The 23546-nt window shown below is 38.7% G+C and overlaps 1 protein-coding gene across 1 annotated transcript; it reads right to left on the reverse strand.

Annotated features, from left to right (window-relative positions):
* Positions 1–1714: 1714 nt before the first annotated feature.
* Positions 1715–23546, reverse strand: C1H7orf31 (chromosome 1 C7orf31 homolog). Its single transcript, XM_053934485.1, is given in 15 exon segments — positions 1715–2147; positions 2357–2455; positions 2826–2931; positions 4756–4851; positions 4854–4929; positions 5569–5708; positions 7419–7478; positions 7481–7602; positions 8693–8722; positions 13662–13693; positions 13696–13738; positions 15270–15508; positions 16906–17059; positions 17177–17210; positions 23453–23546. Coding segments are annotated over 15 exon segments (1758 nt in total).

Here is a 23546-nt window from a genome sequence, read left to right on the forward strand (position 1 = left end):
AAGTCATAGGGGATTTGTGCCATGATTCTTTGCTGGTATCTCTTTTTTGTAAGGGAAAGTTCAGTGGATAAGGGCTAGCTGGAAGCAAGGTTCTGTTTGAGCCATGTGTTCAGGGTATGATCCTGCCAGTCTCCTGAACTCTGGTGATTTGCTTGAAGGGAGAGGGAAATAGATCTGATTCCTTGATGGGACAGCTTAGAAGAATGCAATGAAAAAAATCTCATTGAAAAACACAATGGTATTTTTCTTCCTCTTCAGATTCTCTCTAGGAAACTACTGAATAATTCCTCATTTATTTAAGAGTTAAAAAAACCCTCTAATGAATGTGTGCTGTTTCTGTTTCTCTAATCCCCACTTGGCTGCAGCTTCTTAAGATATGTATTGAACCAATATGAGCTGTTCCTGAAAAAGCTGTTCCAATATTATGTTCCTGAAATCTGTGTAGCAGCATATTAAATCTGTCAGCACACAGAAAATAGCAATTTAAGTGTATTCTTTGCATTCTGAGATAGCTTTCCACTAAAGTTTCCTTTGCTGCTTCCTTATTTTCAAAAATCTTTACAAAAAATATTCAAGATATTTAAATATATTGTATTTGGAGACTGTTTTGTTTAGTTGATTTTTGTTCACACTTCTCAGGAATCTAAAACAGCTCTAAAACAATATGGCAGCAGGGCTGTTCTTTCCTTATCTCTTGGTATTAATTTTTTTATAACCCCCAAATTAATGCTCATTATTAATCTCTGGCTACTGTATTGATCACTTTCAGCCATTTAGGCCTGACTTCTAATAACGATTACATGTTTTTGATAGCTTTCCTGCTTCATCCTAAAGGTTCTTCAAATCCCTGCAGGGACTATTAAATCCCATTCTTCCTCTACCAGACTTCAGTTTAAATACAGTCTCTGTGGTGTTTCCAGTTCTCTGAAACATTCCTGTCTCAGACAATGAGTGAAAAAGGAGAGAGAAGAGTCTGAAACACAAGCCACAATAGTCTGACATAGGAATGTGTGTTTGGAGAGACCAGTCAACCATAGAAGATGGAGACTTTGGGAATGTGCTGTGCACAGACACCATAGCTCATGAGAATCATGTTTGTCCCCATGTGTGTGTGGCATTGCTGTCTTTATTGGCATTTGACCTCCTGCAGAGTAGCAGAAGGTCCTTTTAACATGGAAGTTTGGTGTTTGGGAGGGCCTGCAAAGAGCCTTACTGGGGCAGTAACGCTGGTCCCCAGCTGTTGTTGGCAACTGCATCATGGCTCCTTTCATAAATGCAGGCAAGCCTCTTTTCTGATCCACCCCTCAGCTGTTCCTGAAGCTCCCTGCTGTGAATATTAAAAATCATCTTGTCATACCCACCCTAAGTTTATTCCCAGTCAGACTGTAATGCTAATTTATTAATCCATTTGGCCTTTAATGAACCAACGTTTTCCAAACCAGTGTTTATCCCACAAATGTGTTTCTCTAGAATAGTCATGTTTTCACAGCCTCTAGCTCAAGCTCTTCTAGTGTTCTCAAATAGTCTGCACTTGTCCTGGGCTACTCTAATTGCTCTTCTCTTTACTGTTTGAATTTATTATGGTTTCCTGGGAAAGGCCAGACAATTTGTATTGAAGTTCTTTTTATTTGTTACTCCATTTTTTAAAAAAATGTGTCAGCTAAAGAAATAAAAAATAATTGAAACCATAGTTCTTGTGTCTCTTTCAGGAGTGTTATCTGTGAGGATTTTTTCTCTCTCCTTTTAAGGAATCATGTAAATGTTTTTGTGCTGCTGTCATAGAGAAGGAATGTTGAAGCTCCATCAGCACTGTCTGGAGCTGAGGAACTTCACAGCTGGGGATCTATTCAGGCAGTGTTATCTCTCTTGGCCTATCCTCTGGTCTCCATGCAGGCAGACAAAGTCTGTGCAACAAAATTCCACTTTCCTCATGCTTTACATCCAGTGGTAAGCTTGGCTTACTTAGGTTAACTGGGTTTTCCAGTATTGTATTTTGATCCAAATATCTGGACTTGAAGTCTTTGTAGGAAAGTGAACGTGCAGATTTTGGAAGGGGTTCAAATTTGGGCCTTCCTGAAAGCTGCCGCCTCTACAATGCTTCTTTTTGCAACATGTTAGTGATTTTCAGAAGGTTGTTTATTGTTGGGCTTGAATCAAGATAAGGAACTTTCTGGTAGCATGTCTGAGACAGAGTGTCCTGCTTTTGGCTCACATCCTATTTCTGGTCTGTGTTTTCTGTCACTTTGCACTGCTGACCTAGGCTGGCTGCTCTTTTTATTTCACTCAGCGCTGTGCCTTAGTAGCTGGTGACAACACTGGGAATGCTGAGTACAGGTGAGGGCATCTAAAGGAGTACTGTTTTTGCAGAATTGATTCATGAGGATGTTCACCTTGAAGTAAGCATGCAATGCACCCTTCAGGAGATCTCAGTTGAGACAAAGCAGCAGAAATGTTTCTGTATGAAGAAAGTAGCAGGATTTATACTGCCATCTATGTCTCTGCTTATTTTAGCAGATCATTGACCCTGACTGCCCTGAAAAGGCACAGAGGTCACTCAGTTAAGAGAAACAGCCCAGACCTTCACTACTGCCCCATCATATAGGGAGCTCAGAGTCACTCTTTATGCTTTGGAGAACTAAATATTCTGTTCCACTCCTGTGCATAAGATATAAATGGGTATAGATGTCTTGTGCTTTTTTCTTTCTCCTATAAGCGTGTGTCTTCTCAAATGAGTGATTGTATAAATGGTGACTTGAATCAGTGTGGTTTTAACTTCCTTTAGGAACAGTTGCAGGTGGTTTTTAGGGTGCTCACTTGCATGTGACTTTTTGGCTTTCTCAACCACAGTTTGATCCATTGCTGACATACTGTTAACCTTTATGAATCTTTTGCATTGTTGAGGCTTTAGATGCTGGTGCAGAGCCAAAGGACCTGTTCAAACATTTGTAAAGTACATTTGAGTCCCATAGCCAAAGAATTAACTTCAGCAGTTACTGTGCTGAACAATCTCAGTGTTTGATATTCAACATATGTATGCTTTAAGTGGATGAGTGTTGTTCAGGTAAATCAGCATGGCCCAGGATAGGCCTCTGCCAATCACACTTTGGAAGCCAGAGGGCAATAAAACTGCTCAGTTTTGAATTATATAAGGTGCTAGTCTGGATTTTAATTTCCAGAGACAAACTGTTCAAAGTGTGCTTTGAAGTGTTCATTATCATAAAGCAAACAAATCTTTTTTTCTTTATTACACTGAAAAAAAAAAAGTTAGGCAGGTTTTCCATTTCAGATACACAGATTCAATTATCAGAAATTTGTAAATATATCAGGAAATGCAAAATGTAAATCAGAAGGGATTTCCTTATTTGGATTTGTTTTAATCCAATAGAAGAAAAGCAGGACAATTTGGGGGCTTCTTATCCAGGGCCATTTGGGACTATAACTAAGAAATTGACAGCATCTTATTTAGTTGCCCTGCTTTATGTAAGTCCATGCAGTTTGAATCTGGAAGCGTGTTCTGGTTTAGTCACCCTAGGACAAAGTGCTATAAAGCCAGCAGAGCAGGAATGTGTTCCTTCTCTTTTACCTGCAGAATTGCTTAGTCAGTTACAATTGCTTAGAGTTGCAATCAGTCAGAGGTGTGTATATAAAGCCATCACAAGTAATGATGCATTAGGAAAACACAACTCTCAACTTGATTTGCTCTGCTTATATACCACATTATGCTCTGCTTGCATGAGTAGCATTTAAGGCAGATAATATCTTTTCACTTTTATGCAGGTCACAGAGAATATAAAAAGTGTTGAAGACAACAAACACAGAGTTTTTCAATATAGTTTTATACTTCCTTAAGAGTAAATCTTGGCATTAAAATAGAATCTGCTAATGCTACTGATGTACCCTGGAGGAAGAAAGGCTAATCACTCATGCAAATGGAGGAGTATAAATCATAGAAACTCTGCCAAACTTAAACTGGTGTGGTTAGTAAGGAAGCAGTAGTCTGCAATGGTAATAAGTCACTTATCAAACACATAGTACAATAAGGACACTAAATTGGTGAGTTCAATCAGACTGTCCTGATTGTCCCCATTCACATGACAGCTGCTAACTCATTTTATGGACACTGTTACACATGCTGCCCAAGGCTAAAGGTCTTTTGAATTTCTGTTATGTGTTGGTGCCGACTTAAAATGGTAAGATAAAAAGTAAGCAGATAATCACAATAACTTCCGCTTCTGCAAACCCCAAAGAAGCCATTAATCCATTCTGTCAACCAGCTGTGTCAGGACTGATTTAGTATTCTGAACTTTTGCCTCTGCTTTAGAGTGAGCTTTGCCCTGTGCTTAAGTATTGTCAAAGAGAAGGCTTAATTCTGCCAGCTGATTCTGATAATACTCTTGCCAGTATTACTTGTGGTGGAAGCATGAGATTCTTAGTAAATCCAGTATTTATTAGTTCTGTGTCTTCACCTAGTTCTCCAGTCAATCTGCAAACTGCTTTTATGTAAGGCAATATATTGGAACTCTTCCTAAACAGAGACATGTTTTATTGTCACACATTTTTATGGGTTAGGAAAATCAGTTAGGAAATAGGTTAGGAAAATCCACAATTCCCCTGAAAAACCTCAGATAATTTACAGTTTATGTGTCCTTTGTTACTAAATGACAAAAAATCTATGTCTTTGAGAAATTTAGGAGCTAACAATTTGTGGTCTCACATTGCTATCCCAACTAAATTAATTTAATAAAAATTGCTTACCTGTGAAGACCTGGCTGTATGTTGTGATCTCCAGAACCCTTTCAATGTTTTGTAGCATATTGGTTATTCTTGGAGAAAAGTTATATTTGAGCTCTTTAAAATGGGGTTGGGGGCCAGTGTCTTTGGTGGATTTGGATAATATATTTGACCATTTTCTTCGACAAACTTGGAAAGCTGAAGGATAAGAAGAAACAGGTAAGGTATAAAACAAATATGTGTGCTGTATGGGGAAGACTATTTTAAAGACTTGAGATAACATGTGGTCACCCTCCTCTCCCTCAGTTATATGTTCAGCAAATGCTAATAAAATTAAAATCTGGTGGGAAAATATATTTGCTGCCGTATTAGTAATCAAGTGGAAGTTTCAACAGGTATGTAGTTATGCTGAACTCAGGTCAAATAACTTGGAATCAAGTTCTCATGATAGTCCATACAGTAGATAGGCAAAGCTATGTAAGCTCTTTTTTTGTAGAAGTCACAATTATAAACTGCCTTAAAATAAACTGCCTCTTATTGTTTCCAATGCCACATCTGTGAACACTGTATCTGCATTGATCAGAATGACAGATGGATCTGCATTTTTAGCTGTAGATGAATGCTCACTATGAAGACAGCTGTGATGGTGGGAGAGGTGCTTTCTGTGAGCTTCTGCTAATGTCTCTTTTGCCTTTGGAAACTGGTCTGATGGATGTGCAAACAGAACTCATCTTCGCTCTTTTGGTACAAAATCAGCAGGATTAGACCAGATCAGCTATTTTATCAGCATCAATTAACCCAGTTATATGTGATGAAGTCTTAGTGGAAGTACTCTACGTGGTCATCTGCACCACTAGATCTGGAAATCTGATTGTCCCAGGCAAAGAGGTGGTGACAAAGCAGCTGAGAGCTCGATTTTTTCCAGAAAAAAGTTGCCTTTGCAGAAAGCCATCTTCCCATTGGCAATTGCAGGAGCTCTGGGTTGATTCACACACCAGCAGTGAATGTTCTTATTTCATTTTCTGTGCACGACTTTTACAAACAGGAACAGCAGACTCTAAAGCTTAATGAATTGTGAAGCTCATTCTGAACTCCTAATGTCACCATCAGGAATAACTAAGTTTTTCTAAATGTCTTTTAAAAATGAAACTGCAGTGGAATTAGTTTCCAACCCTGCTTCTGTCACCACCTTTTCTCTCTCTAGTCTTTCGGCCTCTTGTTTCCTTATTTACCTCACAATGATGCTGCCAGCATTAATTACGTAATAGATAATATGAGTTTTGTAAAGGAGAGATGTAGAAAAGACACAAAGCTTTTAAGTACAACCTTCTCTTGGTAAAAGTCACTGGTCTCTAGTCTGGGTTATCAGTATTTAACCAGGGATTTCTCCTTCAGCCATGAGAGCTGGAGTGTCCCAGTCTCTGAGAAAGTCAAAACATATGGAGGGAACAGCAAGTGAAATTGAAGTATTTCCTAAGTGCCCATGGTAACTGTCCCCTTAGCTGATAATTCTGAACCTGTTAAATGTTGCTGGAAATAGATTTGATGATCCTCCTGTTGTGCAAAAATAAGCTTTGTAAGTCCACCTCCACACGTGATTAGTGATCAGTGAAAACTGACTCAAAATTACTACTCCTGGCATTACATATTCTGTGGAAGGATTTTGGTTTTGAATGGACAAATACTTCACTAAAATCACTCATGTACCTAATTATATAAATATACAGCATTGTACCGATACCTGGGAATGGCAGCTAATTAATGCAAATTGACCTCCCACTTAACATTATCAGCTTTTACTTTCCTGAAAAGCTTCTTATCCACGACAGCATGTGCTTTTTCTGTTTCAAACAGTTGCTGTCAAACCTTTCCTGACAAGCACTGCCATGGCACACAGAGGGGCTGGCTTTTTCCTGTCCCAAATTCCCCCTAACCCTGTGTAGTCGGTAGCTGCCAAATGCTCCTCATCAGTTCACGCAGGTGATCTTTGAAGTCTTCTGAAACAAAATACCTGTCAGTTAAGAACAATAATTTCATGCCCTTTTCCTCCAATATTTTATGTAAAATGCTCACAGGGTAAAAATGATACTGGGGTTAAAAACAAATACCTCGTGATGGCTTACATAGTGTTCTGCAAATAGTGAATTCTAGCATTTCATCTCAGACTTCATAAGGGGTAGGAAGAATTATTTTTTCTCTCTGAATCTTGTTCTACTATTTGTGTAGTGATAAAATGTTTTAAATCTTTCAGCTCTTATTTCACAGACATTTCTGTTGACCCCAATGCAGGTGGCTCAAAAAAATGCTACTTTTGGGTCCCACTGATGATTTTTTTTTTTCCATTTTTCTTTCCCTGTTTTGAACTGTGGAGAATTAGTTGTCTGGCAGAAGATATCAGACATGCTAGGTGATCCATGATGTTTTTGTGGGGAATGGCAGCTGTGCTAATATCTCTCTTGGCTTCTGAGGCTACAAGGGGGCCACAAAATTTTTATTCTCAGTGCTGAGACATCCTCCATTAGACTGCAACTATCAGCGCATATAGCTTTATTTTAAGCCAAGGTGCTTACCTTGACCACTGATGTAGTCAGATTCTGTTAAACTTCAGCAGAAAAGAGCCATGGCTGCCATAGTGTTTTTAAGTAGGTTTCAAGAATAAAGGGTAAACCAGCGGAGTTCTCTCTTACCTCTGGTCTTCCTCAGTACAACCATGTCAAAAGTCTTGCTAGAGATACTGAGATGGAAAGTTGATGACTGCTTGAATTGATTCCAGTGTCTCAACCCTCAGGTGATCTGAAGTTTGGGAACATGGTGTACCTAGAAATGTGTGTAGGATAGGGGAGAGAGGAGGAAAATGGCAGGCACAATGGTCTTGGGTTGGTTTAAGTTGTCAGGAAGAAGGACACAAAGAAAGAAAATTTCCTTATTTCACATTTCACTGAGCTTTAGATTAGATATAACACTTTGCAAGAACGGGGAGAAATGTGAGAATCAAAAAGGTGATATCTTAGGTTTTTAATCCCCTTTTGCTTCCACCCTGCAAAGAATTCCCAATGATGCTGCCCTTGCAGCTTTTTTACATGATCAATCATACTAATTCTCATTTACTTTTATGTGGCTTAAGGGAATTTAAGATTCTTGCACAGCTCCAATTAATAGTAACTGAGTTTGTGCTTGTGTAATCAAAATTTGTCTCTAAGATGACATTTATTTCTGTGAGGAAGGAGGATAAAGCTTAACTGGAGATTTTATGGGATACTGAGAACTGGGATTTCATGGAGTGCCCATGTTCCTGTGGCTGTTCTTTTCAGCTATAAATTTTTAATTATAGAGTAATTTAGGACTTAATAAAATCAGGAGAATCATGAAATCTGAGGAAAACTAAAGCAGTGGTTTATTCCAGTAAGAAAGACTAGCCTGTTAAATGAATCCCTGTTTGGATTCATTTAACTTTAGCAGCCCTGCATACAGCAGCTTGCTGGGAGCAAACACCTTCCCCCAGTTGCTGTGTAAAGCAAAGTCACGGTCTTGCACGGGAGCCAGCTTAATTTAGTTCCTGAGCTGTGTGTCATGACATAACGAGTTCCTACCAAGCTGGACTTTTCTAAGGCTTCTCTCTCATAAATCTGCTTTATAAGAGAGAAGTTGTGCTTTATAGTTGCTCTCAAACACTTTAATTCACAGTAGGTAAAGAGGCCATGAACAACACAGCCAAGAAAACCCAATTAGCCCATAGGCAAGTCAGCAAGATCAGTATTTGTTAGGAGAGTGTGTGTGTTAAGTAAACACTGCTAATCCTCTAAACCTAATCATGCTTGCTTTGCTCAATAGAGAGATTTTTTTGCCTCATAGTGTTGCTGCTGCTTATTGCCAAGGAACCTGCACTGTGCTATTATGTTGTGAGAGGAACAACTTGCCCTTTTATTTCATTAAGGAAAGGTAAGATACAGGTGAAATGTACCTAGGCAAAGTTTCTGGTGGTTTGGGAAGCCTGTATTAGGGAAGAAATGTAATAGCTTAGCTGAAGTGACCCACTCTCATTTGCATCTCCCAGCTTTATCTGAATCAGTGCAGTCAGTATACGTTAGGGACAAATCAATGTGTAAGCAGTGCAGGCAGTGTTCTTACTGATACCACTCATTACATGGGGAATGTTTTGTGTTGCCAGGTGCCAAAGACTGAAAAGACATCAGGAACATGTGATGTGTGGAATGTCTTTTTAAAACAGAGCGAAGAAAAAAAATCTGTCTCCTTAGACTTTTGTGTAATAAGCTCTATATTAGTTAACAATGGTATGTACTATTAGTATAAAAAATAAACTTTAAAAAATTGCTTTTATCAGTAATGCAAAACAAAACATACCCTGTTTATACTTGCAGAGAAATTACCTCCTCATACCATGTTAATACATTATTTATATTTTACCTTGGAGACTTACTTATTTCAAGGAAAGCAAAATAAAACACTAACTTTAAAGGGCAAGAATTTAATCACTAGCCTAGCTAAGAGTCTCTTGGCAATTTTACGAAGTCAGAAAAATATCTATGGTTGAAAAAGCAATTATTTGCTTAATGGTTCTTTTTGGTATAATAAAAAAATAAAACAAATGCTTGAAGTAAGTATTACTGGGCTAATCTAAGTAGTTCACCTAGAACTCTGAAATTTTGTGTATTTCATAAGAAAGGCTTATCTACCAGGCCTTGCTTCAAAGGGTCTTTATTGTAAAATGATAGGAGATGTTTTCAGATGAGAGCCCTTTTTTAAGCTTTATTATTTGTACATTGTCACACAATGTTTCTTGTTTCTTCAAAAGCTGTATACCAAAACTTGCATATTGCTAAAACCTCTTGTTTTCCTCAGTGAGAAGAGGGATGTCCCAGATTAATTTCCAAGCAGGAGATGATGGTAACTTCAGGGCTCCTCCCCTTGCTCAGCTTGAGGACATAGAACTATTGGGATGTTATAGGCCCTGCAGGGATTCCATAATTTCAGCCTTAGCAGATCCTGTGGGAGCTCTCTTCCTCCCCTGGCTGGGGTTTGTTCAGTAGCCTGGTTAATGACATAGCTGTGACATGGGAGCTGTACCCAAGCTCTCCCCAAGTCATCTGTGACTCAAGGTGCAACTGGGCCACTCCATCATTGAATTGATCTCTATAAAGATTGGTGTTGCAGAGATACAAAGAGAAAATAAGTCCCTTCACAAAAAGGAGTTTAAATACAGTCATGTGCTTATTTCTTTCCATACTAATATGGGTGTTTTAAAGATAAGCTTCAACTGCCAGATCAATTTTATTCATACATTCTGATATGAGATACAGAAATCATGCACTTGATTGTGAAATCTGTGCTGTGATGCTATGGGACTCACTGCAATCAACATGAGGTGTGATATCTCACAAATTGCTGTGCCAGCATAACTCATGCCTCAGCTGAGCTGAACAAAAGATCTACTTTTAATGTGTGATACTTCAAAGATAACAGGACTTAAAGTGTTGAATTCTGGCAACCATTTGTATATTGTTGCATTTGTAACGAACTGGGACTCTGATTCAAAGTTCACATTTGTCTTAATGATGGGAAACCTTCATAGAAATGCCATACTTGCAGACCAGCAATCTTTGAATGTTTATTCCATAGATAATTCTGGTTGATTTTCTGTTTATTTCTACTGTTAGAACTGGTGTATATCTACCACTTCTGTAGATATGTAGAATACTTCTTAGTATTTCTATTCAATTCATGTTCTGTTACAGCTGTCTTATTGTAACAGAATGTGAATTGAAAAGAAATACTAAGAAGTATTTTCAATTTCTGTTTTGTTGTGTTACAGTGTGACTTGCTACATTTTTCACTGCAATAATTGCAAATATTTCTGATACACATACACATAAATAAGGACAGTCAATCTGCTTTGAGCTCTGGCATGGCAGAACTATTTAACAACCATTGTATATCACTTTTCTTTTTAACATCTAAACTTAAGACAGCAATAAAATAAGGATGAACATGCATTTTTGTGACTGCCATGATTTAGAGAAGGTTTCTGAGCTCAGGTTGTAACAGCGAGCAAAGTTTTGCATTTTTGAGGGTAGATGGCTGTTAAGAATTTTTGTTATATTTTTAAAACTCATGCTGTTTAATCAAGCCTGAAGCCACCCAGAATGGAAGGCAGAAGAGAAAGAAGAAAGGTAGAGTTTTTTCTGGAAAGGAAGTAAGATATTAGCAGTTTTTAAAATTTGGCACTGTTTTCAGTGGAGTTCTATTAGACTTTTGCTGGAGTCTGTCATTATCACACAAGAAACAGTTGCTTGGTATTATATCATCTGCCCCTTTATGATCGAACCATAGAGCATATGGAGTTTGTCTACTGAAAAGAAGTCAAGGCTCGTGGTGGAGGGATTTATGGTCCCAGTTTGGAAAGGCCCAGAACAAATCCAGGGAGTTGTACAGATGAACACCATCCCATTTCCCTAGCAATGAGTGCACTATGGGCACTCCTCAAGCACTTTTTGATAAAATAGGCATAAATTAGGTTTCACATGAGAGAGTATTCTTATGGACACTCAGGCTTCTGTGCAGTAGTTCTGCAGCTTCCCTCATGATGGCAGAGCATTTAGTGGAGACATGCACTTGTTCAGTAATAGTAATAAGAGGCACACTGGAACCTGTGTGACCTTCATGAGGGTCTCCCACTTAGTACTACTTTCCTACTTTCTGACACATGCTAGGGGCCTCTAAAGATCTGTTTCTTTTCTCATGTGTGGTTTTGGCCTGAAAGGGATGCAGCGTGGGGAGCCTCATGACCTTCACCTTCTTTTCTAGATCAGGCCAGAGAACATTTTACTTCTCTTTCATGTTACTTTCCCGTGTATTCTGTAAATTATTAAGAGAATCAGATGTACCACTCTTGCCAATTTTAACAGAAAGGAAATTACAACTGGAGAATAAATTGTTTCAAATGTGTAAATTTACTTTCTCTGCAGCCTTTTATTCTTGCAAAGGGAGGCAATCACTTATCTTGCCTAACCTTAAATCCTGATTGGTCAGGAATCTGCAGGTCTGGGAACCACCATGGGTCAAGGAGCTGGGAGACAGTCAGAGGAATGTAAATGTGGCATGATAAACAGCAAAACCATATTAAAACCCACAAGGCAAAAAAACCCCAAAAACAAACAACAACAACAACAACAACAACAACAAAGAAAAAAAAAAAAAAAAAGAAAAAACCAAAAACCTAACAAAACAATTTTCATTCATTTTATGCTGTCACTAAACCTGCTGGAAACCTTATTGGTGTGGTTTGTCCGTGGAAGGACAGCTGCCAATGCTCTAGCCTGATGTGTGTGTGTATAACTAAGGCTCTTGGCAGTGGCTGAAAGGTGTTTTTTTTTCAACACCTTTCCTAATTTTTTTGGTCTTGTTTGATGTGAACCTGAGGACCCATTACACCTATGGAAGTGAGGAGGCAACTACTTTTTTCTGGTACATTTGACTGGGAGGACATATGTATGTGACCCACTGCCAGTGCACTCAGCAAAGCACATCTGCAGCAGTCAATGATTGATTCCAGTGTGCAAAACTGCACAAGGATAGATAGTGTTCATCCTTAAGGCAAAGGCATTGTTGGTCCATGAAAGTGGAAAGAGTTATTGCAAATGCCTTGTAATTAATTTCCCACAAAAGACAGTAATGGCTCAAAGGAGCCCTCACAGGCTATAAGGTAAATAAACTTAGTGTTAATAGCTCCCAGGTAGGTCTGCTTAGCACCACTCAGAGTGTATTTTTCAGGATAGGTTCCATGTGGCTGTCACCATTTAATAGTTCCTGATGGCAGGAAGAATATTTGCTCTGAAAGACCTTGGACTACGAACATGGAAGACTTTTTGTGTGTGTGTTTCACTTTTTGTTTAAAAGGATACATTCTTTCCTTCAATTTAAAGGCCTTTTAAAGACCAAGAAAATAGAACATTATAGGGAAAGAAAATGCTTAAATTAGGACAAATTAAAATGTTTTTTGAGACCCAACGTATTTCAGGTTAAGATGTGAGTGCATAAAAATGCATAAAGCATTTTAGTGATCTGTTGATCAAACATTCAGAGTCCAAGGTTATGTACTTTTCAGTGTGTATGGGGGACAGAATTTGACCTACTCCTGTAAAATCTCCTTCCTCCTTATATAGCTGATACAAGGGCACAGAGTCACAGCAGTCACTGGTTGCTTCCTGTTAAGGAAGAAAATTCCTAGCAAGGTGCTGTGATCTCTTCCTCAGCCTGTGTACCTGTATGACCCATTCTGGTGAGCAACTGTCATGAGGAATGAACCTCACAGCCCTGTAAAGTTAAATTCTGTGAAATTTAACTTTATATAAAGTTAAAATAAAGTTAACTACCTTAATCTAAAATCCCGGTAGTTTGATCAAGTGTTTTGCTGGTGCCATCAAGTGGCAAAATGTTGGATTGCAAAACTCCCACAGCACCCAAATTGACTCAAATACGTCTTGAACAGCACCAATGAGGAAAACAATCCCTGACAAGCCTCCTCTAAAAATACATATGTATAAATACGTATGAGAAAAATGGACTGAAATACATTTGATGTCATGATTACTTCAGTTACTTCAGTTTGATCTGGATTCTAGCAAGTAGAAAGGCTAATATTTTTGAGCATTACTAGTTGATAAATATAGGCAACCTACAAAGCAAATTCAGAGATCCTTGTTGAAGAGCTACTTGACCTGCAGTGGCACAATGCTGTACTCTGAATTTCTGTGTTTTCTGTCCTTTGTTACTAGCTAATCCCTTTTTACAGAACATGGTCCTTTGATTTCATATCATAGCTGCACTTTATATCATCAGAGTAGAATGAATATTCAATTTGCTGGTGTATTCTCTAACTTCACAATCTGGTTTAACTGAAAATTTAAACTTAAAGTTCATCATTCATACGCACATCACTTTTTTTTTTGTCAGCTGAGTGACATCATAGTATTGTTCAGTAGGAAGGCCTCTGTGCAGAGGAAACACATAAATTTATAAAGCGTATGCTCTATTTCCTTATAAAAATCCAAATAAATTGGTATGGTTTTGTCTGGATTTCTCAAGACAAATCCAATATCAAAATTCGTAGATGCTGCCAGTGTGGAAATTATCCTGTGTTTCAAAATCTACATCATGCAGGGCTGGATTTTGAGAAGTGCTGAGCACCCATGCCTGACTTTAAAGTTCCTGATAATGCTGAGCATTTCCCCCTGTGAAAGCCTGGCTCTTACAGTTCCTTACCACACACACCTAATTCTCAACAGGAACTATGGGAATGCCTCAAATAGGTACAGGCTCCAACTTTCTACCCTAAAATGAATTATTTCTACACTCTGGGGATCACTTTCAGCTCCTTCTGCCAAGGGGCTCACAGAGTCCAGCCAAACTGCATGGTGCTTTTCACTGACAAGAATCAGAAAACAGCTCCACACCAAAAAACAAAACCAACAACAGAGAGCACATGATAGTGTGAAAATGATGGAAATGTAGGTTGAAACATCAGCCAAAATCAGTAAGATTTTCCTGGTATTAAAAGAAGCCTTACATTTTAATTAATTCTCACTATGGCTACTTCCTGAAGTTATATTTACAAATTCTATTTTAACATAACTATATTTAGGCTTCTTATACTTTCCCCACTAAATTTGTGCCAGTACTATCAGAGGCACAAACACTAAAATACTTCATTTGAATCCTACCCACTTCAGCTTTTTACTCTGTAATTATTTGCACTAGACTAAGCTTTTAATTAATATCTAGCCTGGTACATTTGGATATCAGTGAAACTGATGCTATTGGTGTTACTGTGGCTCTGTTGCTTGCCAGTTTTCTGTGTTTTACAGAAACTTAGTATGGAGGAAAGGCTACTCTCCTTTGCCCCAGAATAGCACCTTCAGGATTGTGAGTATCTGTGTATGCTTTGAACAACTCTCCTGAAGTTACATTTTACTGTGGGAGTTGTCCAGAGCAAACAGCAAATGGATGTCATTAACATAGGTTTATGAAGTAGCTTGCTAACCTCTTTCCCCTTTCTGACTCCTACATTGGTTTTCTGAGATGGGACATATAGTTGTTATGGCTCATCTACTTTCTCATGAGATACTATGCCTGAGCTGGCCAAAATCTCTCCTGGCTTGCAATGTGAATATAGGAATATAGAGAAATAGAGTACATGCAACTTAGGCAATTTCCACCTTGTGGAATAGGAAAGGTTTGTTTCTGGACCTCTTCTCCATAATGGGATTCACTTGGATTGGTTAGGGGCTCTACAGTAGTGTGCCTGCACAACAAATAATCCAAGGGATTGCATATTCAGAAAATAAAACACAAGAGCAATGAAAATCCTTGTTTCAAGCTCATTAGGCATTCTTGCACCTGTCCTATCACTGTGGCATCACAGCACCTTGACATGATTCTGGGATGGAAGTCCCATCAGCTTCATTTAACAAATGCAAGTGCTGGACTCTCCCCTGGGATGGGGTAACCCTGGATATATGTACAGATTGGGTGATGAGAGGCTGGAGAGCAGCCCTGGGGAAAGAGATCTGGTGTTTGGGTTGATGGCAATCTGAAGATGAGTCAACAGTGTGCCCCGGCAGCCGAAAGGGCCAGCTGTACCCTGGGGTGCATCCAGCAGAGTGCAGTGAGCCAAGGGAGGGAAGTGACTGGGATGTGACTGTCCTGCTCTGCTTTGCACTGGTGCAGCCTCACCTCGAGCACTCTGTGCTGGTTTGGGTGCCTTAGTGGAAGAAGCACATCAAACTGTTAGAGTGTGTCCAGAGGAGGGCACCAAGATGATGAAAGGTCTCAAGGGCAAGATGTACAAGAAGCAGCTGAGGTCACTTGGTTTGTTCAGCTGGGAGAAGAGAAGGCTGAGGGGTGACCTCCACAAAGTCTATACCTTCCTCAAGGGAGGCAGAGGTGCTGATCTCCTCTCTCTGGTGACCAGAAATTATAGATGTGAGAGAATGGAATGAAGGTCCATCAGGAAAAGTTCAGGATGGATATTTGGAAAAGGTTCTCCACAGTGTGGGTGACCAGTCACTGGAACAGACACCCAGGGGAGTGATCATGGCACCAAGTCTGTCAGAGTTCAAGGAGCATCTGGACAGTGCTGTTGGTAATGGTTTAGTGTTAGGTAGTGAGGGAGTTGGACTTGGTGATCCATATGTGTCCATTCCCAATTGAGATATTCTGTGATCATTTCATGTAAAGGTTAGCTCGTGATAACAAAGAGGAGAACAAAGACAGGAAGGCAAGTTTCCAGTCTTTGAGTCATGTTTTAACTCTTTGACATTCTAGTCTGCATCTTCCATTCCTGTTGTCCAGAAAAGGCTGCAGGACTGAAGGCTGTCCTTGGACTTTTCTGAGTCAGCCTTAAGAGCATGCTCTGCTTTCAAAGCTTTCCTGTAAGTCAGTAATGGTGATCTGACTCCTACATGAGTGTCTGAAAACACAGATTTGGCATCATCATTTGCCTGTCTTTCAGTTAGCCAGTCTTTTTTTGTTGTTTTTTTTTTTTTTTTTTTTAAGTTATGCTGTCATGAAGAAAAATAAGTCTTGGAACTGGTTTCACTGCCTCACTGGAGGCACCAACCTCAGTATATTTTAAAGAAAAAATTGGCTGTGGTTAGAGTCTATGAAAAGGAGCCCTAATTCCAAAAGCATTCCCCAACAACTGTTGTTCTTAGACATAGCTCTTCTTTTACAACAGCTTTCTGAAAAAGCTGAGCACTGACTTTTCATGTTTATGCCTATGGTATTTGGGGATGCTGTAAATTAGGCCAAAAGTGAAATCTCTAAGTTCACAAAGGGTGTTTGGGACAAGACCCAACAGTAAACAGTTATCAAATGATGGGCAAAAAATAAATATGGAAATTTGGAACTTCAAGTGTTTCAGCAAAATATTGCCTAGAGATTTGTGAGTACCAATATATTTCCATTATTAATATTTAGGACATTGTAAAAAAAATAAAAGCCCAAAGTGCCCATGCAGATGTTTGTATATCTCAATCTAAATTGCTGTCCAGCCATTTTGCTGTCTGGTGCTTCTCTTGGTGAAAGCACTTCACTTAAACATTTTGACTGTGAGAAGTATATGTCTAGCCTGCATTGGCTGAGGGTCTTCTCCAGTACCATAAGGTGTACATCCATTAACAAATGTATATGGAGATCCTTTTCCCTTGCTCACTTGTCTTCTGGCGGTACACGTAGAGCAAGTCCTCTGTGCTTCCTTTCTGCTCCTCAGGGAAGCTTGTAGCAATGAAGGAATTTCCTGAACTCTTTATATCTGAAAGGAAAAAAACCCCAAAAACCAAAATGTCTTTTGATAGCAGCAACAGTGATGGTTACCTGAAGTCTTTTAAACAATGACTGCTTGGCTCTATTTTCATGACTGTGACTTAGCTTATTCTGGCTAATGCTATTGGGATGAACTGTCACTAGGAGAAGTTAGTGCAACAGCAATTGGCAATTGTTTAATGAAGGTTGGGTCAAGTCAAGGATGTTTTGGTCAGTGAGAGGAAGAAAGAAGGTGATAGATGTGTGCAGCATGTGCATCTTGCAGTGTTATTGAGTATCAGCTGCCAGCACATACATACCTGCACTCTCAGTAGCATATGGACAGCAAATATATGCAGTAGCACAGATGGAAGCTTTAGCATCTAATTCCTACTGATTTCAAAATTTGTTATTTATGCCTTTGAAAACTTCCCTCTCCATCTCTAGAGAGGGATGAGAAATGTTATAGCTGTAGTTCATACTGAAGGAATGCTGTGTTAGGCATTCACATGGATGTGCTAGAGGCTGAGGATACTCTGTACATTTCCATACATTGGTGTCATTTGAAATCAAGCAGTTTGATGTGTATGATGAACCAAAATAAGAATCTGAAGTGTCATAGAGTATCAGAAAATGTTTCTGTTGCTGAAGGAACTCAAGCATTCACTTACAAATTCTATCTAAAATTTTCCCCCAGTCTGAAGGTAGTCAGGCAGATGCCAAGTCACCTCTGTGGCTGTGATGTTTGTATTCATTAAGCCACCTCTCACTGGAAACATTAATAAACCATTCTTGTTGGCTGTTCTCTATAGGCTACCAAGCTGCAGAGCAACCAGTTTACCTTAGACATAAAAGAGAAGCATTGCATACGAAAATCTGATCATCTAGTCAGTTCAAACAGGACCGTGTTAAACATAAAATATTTACAAGTCTCCTTCTCCCAAAGAAACATTTATAGCCCATGTTGATCCAGTGACATTTGAGATCTCAATGACACATTAAAAAATGTCTCAGCCCAGAGATTATCAAAAAAGGGCTAAGGTGAGCATCTTTTTAATGTGTCTATCATGAACAATCCTTAAGCGTCTCAGCACTATAGACAATGATTTCATAGACACTATTAGGATTTCTAACTTCCACAATAGTAGATTTATTCTGAATTCTGACAGACAACTTCTAGCTTTCTGGCTCTTTTCTTCTGAGAAAAAATCCACAATACCAAAAATATAATGTTCTGGGATCGGAACATCAGTTTGCTGGTGCCTTCTTTATTATTAAAGTTGCATTTTTCCCTTCAGGTTTGTTTTATATGTCATGTGGATCTCAAAACAGAGTATAAGAGTACAGTGTCTTAAATTATGAGCTTGTGAAGGCCTCCAGTAACTGTTTTGATCCGTGCATGAAGCCAACACATCTGAGGGTGTGTGCTGCCAACAGCTTCCAGCAGGTCTTGGAAGGAGAGTTCTTATTCATACTGGCATTTTAATCCAGAACTCCACTTTTGATATGAATCTCCCAATGGTCTCTGTTTTGCAGTACCTTGGTCTTGGAGTACATGAACTGGGTTCCTCACAGATGTAATTATCTCAAAACTGTGTCCCAGAAATATACCAGGAGGGCACCACAGCCACAAATGGACCCTTAATCCAAAGTAAAGAGCATCTGAAATGTATTTTTTGTGCACCTCAGATCCTCAGCACCCACTGTTTCACTCTACACATCTTCTCCTGTAGTCCACAATACATGCCAAGTGACATAGTCACTGAGCAACATACAGATTTGGAATTAATTGAATTTTTTTTGGAGCGGGATGGTCTGAATTTGTTTTTATTAACTGTTTCCCAATAAACCTATAAATAACTATACACATAATCTTAGGATATCAATGCTGAATCTGACTATTTGATGATAGGGTAAAATACATAGGATACCTTCTTTGTATATATATACAACCTAGCATTATTCAAATATATGTACATGCTTCTGGTTATACAGGGGCATAGCCTAGCTATGCAAATATTGGTGACAAATGCCCCAGTCCAAGAAAATAATGTAATAAAATTAATGGATGAATTATTTTTAAAAGCTGAGAACAATTGTCCTATTTATTTATTTATTTATTTATTTGTATTTATGTGACTAGGAAAAAAATATAACATTTTAAAAACATATGATATTGTAAAACATGCAGCCCTCTTCTTTTCAGGTATACACTGGTGAGTTCATGTGGTGTGTTTACAGAGGCAGAAAAATGTAGCTTAAAACCTGTGTTACAGCACAGATTTTCATGGTTACAGAGAAAAGAATGTTACAGCCTTGCTATGTGTATTTAATGTTTGTGTTTCAGAATTGGATCTAACATAGTTGTCATCTGAAAGGTGCCTTGCTGTTGCATTGCTTAATTTTTCCTTTTTCTCGGTATCCTGTGTAGCTAACATGATTCTTTCCTGGATATTCATTAAAATTTAAATCAGGTCTATAATTCAGTAAACTTCCAAGCCTATTAATAGTTAAAAGAGTGCAGATGGAAATTCATCAAATTCCTGCAATTCCAGGAATAGCACAAAAACTTGCCTCAGGGCATATATGTAAGTGGGAGGCATCAAGACACAGTTTGACAGGCATGATAATTCAATAATATCAAAGTATTCTGACTGAAATTCAGATGTTGGATAGGAGACATTACTAATAATGAAAGAATTTATCAATTGTAGCAAACCAAAAGGCTGCCAGAAAGATGGAAACTAGGACCTGATTTTGCTAACAATAGAGATAAAATCTCATATGAAAGAACATTGAAGGACTTGAGGCTTACTCTGGAATCCATTCTGTATGGAAAAAATACAAATTTAGATTAAAAAAAAAATGTCATGAGTGCCAAGCAGCATGGAAGTTCAGCTTTCCATACCTTTAAAAATTGCAGGAATTCTGCCATATCCTGCCCCCCCAGCTATTAGTAAAATTGAGCCTGTAAGATACAGTCAAAACACATTTATTCCTGAAACTTCCTGATTACATACTGATGATTACAAAAGCTAAATGCAAGCTTCCTTTAATTTTAAATTTTATTTTAAAAGTTTATTTCAGTAATTCTAGGTCAAACTGTAATCTGGGAAAAAAAAGGTTTAAAACAAGAGTAGATACCGTGATAAATGTTGGTGATTACTTGTGAAATATGCCCATTTTTTCCAAATTAGAAATAAATGCAATATTTGTGTTCATTTTATTCTTTATGAAAATTATTTCAGGAGATATTGAATGCTAAAGCCACAGTATAATTTATTTTAGCAGTCTTCTTTTCAGCTGTAATGAACATATTTCCTGGGGGACAGACAGACTATTGCACAAAGTAGAAGATTCTCTGTTTCATTAAAGCAAAAAGAAAAAAAAAAATGTGTCTTGCCAGAAAAATATAACTATGAGAAAATGCTTTCAGTAACAGTAAATTGATATCAAATGCTTCTAATGGAATAATTTTCCTTTACAAGTTCTGTTTTTACCTGTCTTTTGAGACAGTTGGACAACCAAGGAATTTGAAATGGGGTTAGTACTACATGCAAATTGAATTTTCTTGATAGGACTTCAGGTTCCTCATTTTCTTGGTAGTGTTGGGGCAGGTTATGCAGGTTATCATGTTTAATATTTGAACTTTTAGGGGAAGATGCAGGATAAAATACCAAATACCAGAGAATTTGTTACTGTGTCTGGATACTAAGGAGAAAACAGATGAGTTCTGCCTAATTCTGGCAAGTGTCTACAGGGAACAGTGGTTGCTTTTACTACTGCTATTGGTTATTTGTACCAGGTTACAAAATAAAACAAACATAAAAACAAAATGACAAGAAGCAAATTAAAGAGGTGTGATGCTATTGCTTTGTGTTACTGATGAACAGAACCTGGAAATAAGCTTTCAAGTAAGAGCAGAAAGTTTGGACTTGCACAGGAAAGGACTTAGCACAGAAAGTCTCACTTGGTGAATTCAGTTTCACTGTAAACTTCCAGTCCCTCTCTGAAAAGGACATTAAACCCACGATACTTTTAATAGAAAATATTTTTTCTTTAATTGCCATGGTTTTTGTCTCTGCATCTGGGCTTAGGGGAAATGCATCAGTCCTCCTTTCACTTGAACAAATTTGTATTTCAACACTGGTTGATCAGCTGTTTGTGAGGAGAGGAGCTGTACTAGGTCAGTATAAACCCCTGAGCTCTCCAGAACTTCATGCAGGCATTTATATCTAAACAAGTTGCCCCTGCTTTGGGCTACTCTCTTGTGCAAGACAAAAGTACCAGGACTTTTACTTTCTATCAGATGAAGCTTTGGTTCACAGTGACAAAGAGTCTTCTCAAAAAGCCACCATCAGCTTCTTAGATGAAGTAGACAAAGAAGCACCACTGCTTCCTTTCCCATCCACCAAGAGCCAGCAGAGCACTCTCTTGTATCTGTGCCTGCTTCTTCTGGGACAGTCCTGGGGAAGCCCTCGGGAACCTGCTTGCTCCATGACAAGCACAGTGTGTAATAATGGCTAGATAAGTTCACAAAGGGAAGCACTGAATTCACTCTGCTTTCCACACACTGTGACAAAACTCCTTTTGACTAAAAAAACAATGGCTCATCATGTGAAGAAGGCTGAGAGGCCTTTGTTTTACATCCTTACATTTTGAGGTGTACTTTTAAGACTTCTGTGTTGCTCTGCACATAATGATCTGCTGACTTTTGGTATGGACCTTACAATGGGAAGAAGAGTCTGAGAAGAGTCTCAAGGAGAAAGGAGCAATTTATATTCATCTGACTGGTACGTTTGCTATCCTGACTTTGGCAAAGCTTTGACAAAAAGGATATTTTAAACAAATCCTCTTTTTCTCTGATATATGTTAGTAAAATGCAAAAGATTTTGCTTTGCCTTATTAAAATAGGGAACTAATTTGAAAATATTTGAAGTATGTTATTCTTCCAGGATGTCTGGGAGTTTCAGCCATATGTTTTTGAAGAAACTAAGTTGATATAGCATATTCAAGTGAAAAAACCTAAACTAATTTGGATAGGTCTGCTATGGTATCTATATGAACACTATGGGAATCTTACACTGATGACTCAGATTCAAGTACAACTGGCTTGCAATGAGAAAAATGTTCTGAGTTGTTGATCCATAATCTGCAAGTGGGCAAGAAATAGAAATCAGACTTTCCTTCTAGCAGAACTGCTGTGGTTCTGCTAGAACTTGCAATGCAATGCTCTTCTGAATCCGCATCTGAGTCCACATTGTTCTGACCCCAGTGGAATTTCCTTTCTATCCAGCTTTATTAGCCTGTCTCAGAAATTTATTTCTGGCTGCCAGAATTACATATGGAGCCTTTGACTAGTAGATTTTTTTGCCCCTGCCTGTTGCACATTTAGGGAGGTCCCATATTTCATGGGTTCTCTTTGCAACTCCATGACAGCAGCTGCCCACTGAGGCAGGGATCTATGCCATCAGTTTTACTTCATCAGTCTCCTAGCATTCAGCTATCATCCATAGCACCAGATCATGACTGACTGCACTCAGCTTCAAATCCATGTTATACATACAGACTTAAACCTATCTGCAGTCTTACCCAGCACACCAGCACCAGGACCACTCATTCACAGTAATCCACCCTCCCTCATCAAATAGTTCTGAACATATATGTCCTATGCCCCTGCAGCTGCATTAGTCCAAAACCACCATTCAAATCCTAAAATTTGCCTTCAGCTCCAGAAAATTAGTTCCTTGCACAACATTTCCAGGTGGCTGGCTTGGTGACCTCAAGCTTGTAGTCATTGACACCACTGAGCAGGACCCAGACCAAGGGTCAAGACATCCCTAAGAACAGCGCTCTCTGGACACAGTCCAGTGCATGCAGAGGAGCCTGCACTGTCTGTCCAGCTCTGCTCCCTGGAAAACTGGCCCAATTCCTTGGCAGAAGAATCCAAGGGGATTTTAGCTCAGTGACCAAAGTCACAAGTCCTTTTTGATCCAGGGGAAATCACTCACAAAGGAAATCAGTAGTTTTCAGGATGATATCTCTCCAAAGCAGGAGCCACCATCATACATATTTCAGCCCCAGAGCTTTCAGAAATCCATGATCAAGAGAATGAATTATCTTACTGGGAGGCTTTTCTGAGGAAAAGCTCCCAGTGAGAGGAAGTAGGAAGATCTAGGAAAATTATACATTATTATTTTGAGAAATGATACCTAAGTAAAAATTGATTTCTAAATGTAACAATGTTCTGTATCTGCTTACAGAACCCTAAAGAAATATTATTCCAACATAGGAGACAGTATTAGGAGATCAGCCCCTCTCTTCCCAACCATTATTGTCTGTCTCTTTGGAAGAAAAGTGTTAATAGGAAATTGTGTAGGGCTGAACTCTGAAATAATCTTACCTTCTTGTTCAGTGCACTGCACCGTGACTGTGCTTTGCTCTGTGTTCTGGTAGTATTTGACATCACAGCAAGAGGGTGTTGGGGAGCAGCACAT

This window comes from Vidua chalybeata, chromosome 1 (assembly GCF_026979565.1).
Source record: "Vidua chalybeata isolate OUT-0048 chromosome 1, bVidCha1 merged haplotype, whole genome shotgun sequence".
NCBI classification, from domain to species: domain Eukaryota; kingdom Metazoa; phylum Chordata; class Aves; order Passeriformes; family Viduidae; genus Vidua; species Vidua chalybeata.